The sequence below is a fragment of the Osmia bicornis genome, chromosome 14, assembly GCF_907164935.1.
Source record: "Osmia bicornis bicornis chromosome 14, iOsmBic2.1, whole genome shotgun sequence".
NCBI classification, from domain to species: Eukaryota; Metazoa; Arthropoda; class Insecta; order Hymenoptera; family Megachilidae; genus Osmia; species Osmia bicornis.
Window position 1 is genome coordinate 3,271,877 of NC_060229.1, and position 8,120 is coordinate 3,279,996.

The 8,120-nt window shown below is 38.2% G+C and overlaps 3 protein-coding genes across 6 annotated transcripts; 1 reads left to right on the top strand and 2 right to left on the bottom strand.

The window, feature by feature from the left end:
* Positions 1-62: 62 nt before the first annotated feature.
* On the bottom strand, positions 63-5,173 carry LOC114876451 (39S ribosomal protein L10, mitochondrial). The gene is made up of 3 exons (XM_029187945.2): positions 5,044-5,173; positions 491-997; positions 63-363 (listed from the first exon to the last, which is right to left on the bottom strand). The coding sequence occupies exons 1-3, from the start codon at positions 5,063-5,065 to the stop codon at positions 134-136; spliced, it is 759 nt and encodes a 252-aa protein (XP_029043778.1). The 5' UTR covers positions 5,066-5,173; the 3' UTR covers positions 63-133.
* Positions 1,255-4,920, bottom strand: LOC123988445 (partitioning defective 3 homolog). The gene has a single exon (XM_046288587.1). The coding sequence runs from the start codon at positions 4,464-4,466 to the stop codon at positions 1,581-1,583; it is 2,886 nt and encodes a 961-aa protein (XP_046144543.1). The 5' UTR covers positions 4,467-4,920; the 3' UTR covers positions 1,255-1,580.
* Positions 5,174-5,507: 334 nt separating the features above from the next.
* On the top strand, positions 5,508-8,120 carry LOC114876450 (UBX domain-containing protein 4-like). Of its 4 annotated transcripts, none has more exons than XM_029187943.2 (7): positions 5,508-5,701; positions 5,897-6,031; positions 6,127-6,524; positions 6,598-6,825; positions 6,902-7,213; positions 7,287-7,470; positions 7,657-8,120. In XM_029187943.2, exons 1-7 carry the CDS (start codon positions 5,620-5,622, stop codon positions 7,785-7,787), a joined length of 1,470 nt encoding a protein of 489 aa, XP_029043776.1. In that variant the 5' UTR covers positions 5,508-5,619; the 3' UTR covers positions 7,788-8,120. The 4 variants fall into 4 exon arrangements, with proteins under 4 accessions (XP_029043776.1, XP_029043775.1, XP_029043777.1 ...); XM_029187942.2 differs by having other exon boundaries at positions 6,905-7,213; positions 7,287-7,516; positions 7,652-8,120; XM_029187944.2 differs by having other exon boundaries at positions 5,509-5,701; positions 7,652-7,741.

Here is an 8,120-nt window from a genome sequence, read left to right on the forward strand (position 1 = left end):
TTCTTCCTTATTTTCTATCGTAACAGGATGCCGGGGATAATGAATTGTAGTTTACTTAAATCTTCGTGTGCATTATGAACGTATAATAAATTATAGATACAGTTGTTTCTCTGCTAATAATACAGGCACCGATTTATTCGTTCTCGTTAGAAACTGTCTCGTTCGTCGAAGTTGTTTCGTTTGTACCAATCTGTTCGAGCCTAGCGACCAACGTCGACTGATGATGTGTAAGCTGATGATTCAGGTTGACGCCACCAGCGTTTTGTAATATTTGAACCAAACCCAATTGAGCGCTCGTGAGATCTATTGCTCCATACTTCAGGAACTCATCCTGTTTTAAAACGTATCCTTCCAATATTCCACCTGAAAGAAAAACACTGATGAAGTTAATTTTCTACTTTTGGGGAATCTACAGGTGGACCTTTCATTGCACAACGAAATCTAAAATTTAATTATACAATTGTCAAATTTGTCTTCTGATTTTACTTACCCAGTGTGTACATTTTCTTACAGCTACGTATAATCTTCTGTAAGGGAACTACGTTTATGTCAGGACTGAACACGAACCATGTGTATTTGCCAATCAACGGGGCTATACCTTCGTAAGGTGAATCTTGTATTGCATCGAGTACAATTTTTGTACCGTATCTTTTAAGATACATGTTCGCTCTGAACAGAGGGACCTGCACATCGAATATGTCTCTTTGATGCATACTGTTCACGTGCAAGCAAGCGGCCATTCTTGATTTATCAAGCCAATTACGAACTTCCCTGGATATGATCTTTTCATAGGGTGAAAGTTCCCTCTTAGTCTTACCAATGCGCTTGTTCAAACATAATTCATCCAATCTCTTTCCAGCATTGGGATTTATATAAAAGGGCTTCACAAGTTCGTTCACCACTGCTTTCTTGTAAAATATTTTCGGTTTCCTGATATTGATTTTGCCTCTGAAACGCTTCTGCTGGTACAACACCTGATTAGGTGTTAACTGAAACGCTGAAACAGAAAGAAATTCACTGTGTTTCTAGGAAAAGTAAACCAGTTCGTTGCCTGTTTAATCGACTTACCTACCGTAATACTCTTTGGGCTTCGTTGAACACTGTTCGTATCGAATGTTGCTTCCTTTGTGTGTAGGTACACGTGCGAATAGAAATTTTCCAACGATTCAACTGTCGACGAACGGAATTTCTGACAATCTGATTCTTATCGTTAACGATGGAATAGTTGAGTTCAACTTGCACACGTTACTCGTATTAAGTACATGATTTGTTTATTTTAAAAAATAGATATACATGATCGGTACGAATTGAGGACGAATACAAAAAATTATATAATATATATACAGAATTAATTACTTTTCTTTTTGCAACGATATAAGGCACTTTGGAACAAATGATACATGTAAATAATAATACCTATATGTACGTGTACGCGTGGGACGTGCATATGAGTGTTTAAAAAAAAAAAAAGAAAATCGTGTATTCCTCTCTTGTGTAAATATGTGTATTTTCTAGGTGTTATGCACAAGTAAGTTTTATGTATTTTGTATCTACGGTTGTGTTAAGGCTCCGTTCGAATATTATGCGATATAGTTGATCGTTCCGCTGCAATAATTGCTAGTCTCGTGACGAGCTTCTATGCTATCACCGAAATTGAGCGATTTCCTATTCTTTCCTAATCGTAGCATCGAACGAATGCCTCCTTTCTTTCTTGAACGTTTGTATCGATCGTCCAAAGCGGAATTCAACGAGGCTTGCTTCACGTCCCCGCGACTATTCGGAAAACCCTCTCGATCATCCTTAAAGTTATTGCTATTCGCTATGTCGCCGTGTACATCGTCTACCAGCCAATGCTTCCTCGGTGAGGTGAACTTATTATTACATCCAGGAATAGTGTACATGTATTCCGATTGAGCAGGATCCACGGATTTCTCGTATCGTTTTATATTATTCTCGCTCTTTGCGTTGACATCGGTGGTACCTTTACTTTTGTTCTTCTCGAAACTCTCCGCCTTACATCCTCGTCTCGACTGATCCTCCGAATCCGTCGATTGATTGGACGCCTTCTGATTTGCTTGTTCTTGATTCTTATTCTCGCGTCCCTCTCGTAGTTTCTTGTTCCTCTTGTAAGTATCGGTGTTCTTCGCGTCCAAAGCCGCGTGTCGCTTCTCCGACATGCTCTGCCTACCTAAAGCGTCGCGGGAGAACTTATTCGAAGAACAGTTAAATTCCTCCAACGACAATTGACTGTCGTAAGTCGGATCCCCGGAATACTGACTATCTTTATCGTCCGTACTTCTTTTAGCTTCATTGCACTGAGGTTCGTTGGAGTCCTCTAACAACACTGGTTCTACACGATCATCCCTTGGTCCTATGGTGATCTTCTTCACGTTGCTAACGGGTTCTATCCATGTTTTATTGGTAGCGATACAGTAGCTCTCGTTTCTTAAGCTATTTTTGTTGTACTGTTCCGTTAATCGATCGATAACTGGATTCCAAGGAGACGCCGTCACGCAAGACAACAGACCACCATTGTCCAAAATGTCCGTCTGGGAGTTCAAGCTGTTCTTCTCCTTTATTCTACCCTCGTTGTTCTTCGTGGAATCGGATATGTATATACTATTGGCAGACTCTAATTTACAGTGCGAAGACAAATTTTCCGGAAGATTCTTTTCATTTGCGTCGTAGGAGGATATCCTCCTAGCTATGGTCAGGGTGATCACTCCTGTTACCGAGCTGTTCGTATTCAGCATCGCTCTTCGAAGAGTTTCCATCGCGTCCGAATTTGATAGGCCTAATAAAGATACCCCATTAACATTGAGCAATTGATCGTTGGTCCTTAATCTGCCGTCCCTAGAGGCTGCTCCTCCGTGGATGACACTCTTTATAAAGATCCCCAGATCCATGTTTGTGTTCTCGTCGGTATTGGTTGTCTTTCCCTTAACGCTAACACCTAATCCTGCTTTCTCTGAATCGTGTACCGGTATGTCTAAGGTTAATATCATACGATTTTTACGCGGAGAGAGCACGATGTCTTCCGATGTAGATTTCACTGGTTTGAACGTGCACTTTTCATAGCTATGGGTACTAATTTTATCTTGCACTTCTATGTTCTTTTTTACTGGCGATGTGTTCGACGTGTTCCAATATTTCGAATTGTCTGTACTGTCTGAAGCTTGATTAGTGGGGCTAACGTGAGAATGGGAATCAGGAATGGTAGAGGAAATTTCTTCCTGACGCGATACCACCATTCTTACCTTACCCCCTGGTGGAATACTTCTAAGAAGGGAAACCACCTCCGCTTGACTTTTACCCGTCATTTCTTTGTTATTCACTTCTAGCAACCTGTCGCCAGACCTTAATCTACCATCTTCAACAGCAGCACCTTTTGGTAATATATTCTTAATATATATCGGGCAATGGCCGCCGGCAGGATTGTCGCGTGTCGTGACGCTAAATCCGAGACCATTGCTCCCCTTCGTTAATTCTATCTCGATCATACGGCCGATCTTACGAGTGTTGGCGGTCTGTAACAAATTATAGTTGCTACACTGAAGTCTTTTAACGTTATCATCGGTTTCCGTCTTTTCCGTTCCCCCACTAGTATTTCCATGATTTTTATGCAACGATTTCTCACGTGGTTTCTTATGCTTTACAACGGAAATCTGCAAACATGGTTCAGTCATACAGGTACGAAATATTTCTTGCACTTTGGAGAATGGTATGTGTAACAGATTGTGACCATTTATTTTTATAATCTTATCATGCAAATCGATCTGACCATCTCTAGCAATTCTGCCATTGGGCTCAATACCTTCAACTCTAAGTCCTTGATCATTACCCAATAAGTCATAACATGGCACCACATGAAGCCCCAGTGGTCCTGCTTCATTCTTTATTACAATCTCTTTGATCTCTCCCTGATTCCCAGCTTCAATATTGGCATTTATATATTCAAATGATACTTTGGCATCTTGTCCCAGTGGTTCTCTACGGCGAGACTCTCTGGGAAGGGACTGAGCAGAATATGTGGCTAAACATGGTTCTTTAGTTGATAACGCATGCATTGACAATCTTTTAGTACTTTCTCTTTTTATACTGGGAGGTATGGAGGAATGCGTATCAATTGCATAGGATGTTTCTTTGCCATCTGAGTGAAAAAAATCAGGGCTATTTGTTCCAACTGAACTAGCCCCATCACCACCAACATGCGTACCATCTGTATTCACAAAATGAGCAACAATCTGTTCTCTGTCATCAGCTACATCACATAACCTATCATCTGGATCCAACAGACCACCTCCAGTTAGAGAGGACAAACTATTTATAGTTAATGCACTATCGTTTTTCCCAGTTGCCTTTTTATACCTTAGAATAGCCTCATGCATTAAATCTTTAACCAGTAGGGTTCCATCCCCGCATGGAACCACCACTCTAACGTTATCGAAACACACAGTTACCTTCATGCTCGCTCCGATTTCATATTATCTTGTTATACGTTTACGGCCTCGTATCGATTATTCGTAATAGTATAAACAGGTTCGAAATTATTTTCAATATACTAGCAATCAGGTATAACGAGATAAATGTACGTATCGTAAAATATACAAAGTTGTAAATGCTCTTCGTATAATACGATTATCTTGTACTATCTGTCGTGTACTTCCATATTCCGATAATGAATCACCGACATAGTACATCGATCACTTCCTTCTCCTTATTGTTGACTAATTTCGTTTAAAAACTAAGCGTAAGTACCAAAATTAAGTGAACATACTCGAAACAAAAAACTTTGTCACGACTGATAAGGTGGACGCGTACGCCCAACTTTATCACAACATCAAATATACGGAACAGACGCACTCGCCATTACCACATTTTATTCCACTATTCCTTGTGGCGATCCAACGGAAAGCAAGGAAAGATGGCGATACGAACAGTGCTGCCAACGAAACCCAACCTCACGTACCGCCTTCAGTTTTTAATATTCGAAGGAATACGTTTTAATTGCAATAAACGAGAAGCAGTAGAAATAATACTTACCTTGTTTCATAAACTGAGCCATTATTTAACTGTAGCAGTTGTAAGAACAAGGCAACAAATGATTCATACACAACTTTTTAGGTGCTGTCCTTCGTTTGGACCACCATCTTATTTACACACCAACCATTATTAAAATGGTTCATATCCACTGGTTCTTGTTTAACCTTGAAAATTAAAGGTTGCTTTCCAATCAACGGACTTTGTCCGATCAACAACTGGACTTACACCTCAATTGGCGAAGAAACAGATGCACAACCATAAATGTTTGTCACTAATTTCCATGATATGAGAGTTATATTTACAAATTTATGTAAAATAGTAATTAATAATGATTATATTACTTAAATTATAAAGCGTATCCTGTATTTAAAATAAAAATAAATCCAATAACCTGTTTAATATCAAAGAGGAGCAGAGAGTGCTCACTCTCCCGGGGGCTACCTACCCAAACCTTACTCTGATTTTGAAACGTCAACTTCTACAGAAAATTTCTAGTGATTAAACTACTTTTTCATTACGTCATTATCAACCGATAGTGCAATAGAACAAAGATATTTGCAATTTCATAAAAAGAAAATGAAGTGGTTTGAGGGTAGCATCAATGAAGCAGTTGCAACATCAAAATTAAGAAAAGCAATTTTCGTCGTCTTTGTTGAAGGTGTATATTTAGAATCTTAGGTTAAGATATCATTATTAAATCTGTTATTATTTGTTTCTAATTAACATTACACAGCATCTATAATTAGAAACCTGTCTATACATTCTTAGTTGTCCTTTATCTTATATTCTTACATTATACCCTGAATGTTGCATCAACTCTATAAGACTAATTTTTTTTCCAATCTATTTACAGGGAAAGATGAAACATCTACTCAAGTTGCTCAAGCAATCAATGCCACAGAAGTTTCACGCCGCTTGGAACAAGAAGATTTTGTAGCAATACGGTTGGAAAGTGGATCTGAGTCCTATGTGTTCTTTGCCCAAATCTGTATCCTTTTATATAATCTCTAACATATATCATTAGGGCAATATATCATACAAATTTTATAAAAAATTTATATTTTCCTGAAAATGCCTTATTAGATCAATTGGTGCCTGTACCATCTCTGTTCTTTATTGGTGAGAATGGAATACCATTGGAAATTGTTGCTGGTAGTACAACATCAGCCGATCTATTGGCCAAGATTGAGTTGGTATTATCAAAAGCAGGAAAGAATAAAAATACTTCTGCCAATTTGATAGATGCTGAACAGAAGGCAGCTGCTACTAATGCTCCCAATAACACAAGCGTTAACATAGAAGGCAATACACCAAAATCAAATGTAGAAATGCCACTAAAACAAACTAGCCCAGAAAGTGTAAGTAATGCTGTAATTAAAAATGATACAAAAGAAGAGCCATCTACAAGCATAAAAGTGACTGAAGCAGTAAAAACAACAAATGATAAGCAGGAAACACATACCAAAGAATTAACAACAGAAGTAAGTGCCTGCAACATTGGGTCCCTGGAAATCATCTTATAACGACGAATAAATATTAAACTTATGTCTTTAGGAAAAATTAGAAAGAGCACGAAAAATGTTAGAATTACAACAAAAGCAACGCATAGAAGAGGAGGAACGAAAAGAGAAGGAAAGAGAATTAGAACGTCGAAAAATGAGACGTGAAATGCAAAACTTGAAACGTAGCGAAAAACAGCAAGAGTTATCGGACAGAGAAAAAATTCGGCAACAAATTGCTCAGGATAAATTAGAAAGGAAGCATAAGGAGCTTGCTTTACAGGTTTGTGTATCCTTTTTATTATGAAAATATTATTTTGTGTTACAAAATACATCATACGTAATCTTATTGAGTACAGCAGCAAATGCAGCACCAACAGCCTCAGCAAGAGCTACCTAAACCATATGCTCCCATAGTAACCGATGCAACCGTAACTAGAATACAATTTCGATTGCCGTCTGGCAATCCTCATATGGGACAATTCGAACCAACGTGCACTTTACGTAATTTGCGTGCGTACGTCGTTGAGAACATCACGTTACCTTTTCGGCAATTCGCAATGTCTACCTCTTTCCCTAGAAGGGAATTAGCGCGCGAGGATGATGACAAAACTCTTTTAGAATTGGAACTGGTTCCCACAGCTGTGATCTTAATTCTACCCTTGAAAAACGTAATCCTAATTTGTACATTTTTACAGTCTCGTCTGTTGGGCAACATTAGTGATTGCAATTTCTTATTTGCAGTCGAATGTCACGACAACTGTAACCTCGACACAAGATATTAGCCTTATGCCACGATTCGTGTGGTCCATTTTTGCGGTTGTCACACACGTGTACTATTATGTGATAGGTTATTTCACAGGACGTGGTAATTCACAGGAACAACAAAGTGGCACTGCTGAGAACAAGGATACGACAAATAATTCAGGTGGATCAGTTCAATCGAATATTCAAAATGTTGCTACTTCATCAGGGTAGGTTTTTTTAGATTTAGATATTAACTATCGATGTAACTAGATCAGGGCACAAAGTAATGGACGACCTTATGCAACAATGTTAGTTGCATCAATTTTATCAATGAAATACGTATATTAAAATATTCTTTGTAGGTTAGTTCGAAGATACATGACTAACCGAGAAAGCACAACCATCAAAGCCGAAGGTAACATACATAGATTACACTCAGGCGGGGATGATAATGATGAAAATAATACATGGAATGGTAATTCAACGCAACAAATGTGAATTATCAATTAGATCGATAAAACTCCACCTGGCTCTGCTGTTTCATTGATCAAACTTATGAATATATGCAATATATTTTGTTAAACTTTTATACCTTTCTGTTCTATTGCACTGCAATCGAATGTCGCGTGTTCCATGCTACGATTACGCCGACATATTATTCTAATCAAAGTTGTTGTATATTTTCGAGTGGTAATAAGGATTGTCTTAAGAATAATACAACCCACATTGCATCTTAATTTTATAGTCGAGGACAAAATAATGTATTAAGCAGATGGCCTTTTATTCTGTTAATATATATATATAAATAAACATATAGAAAATTGGCACAAA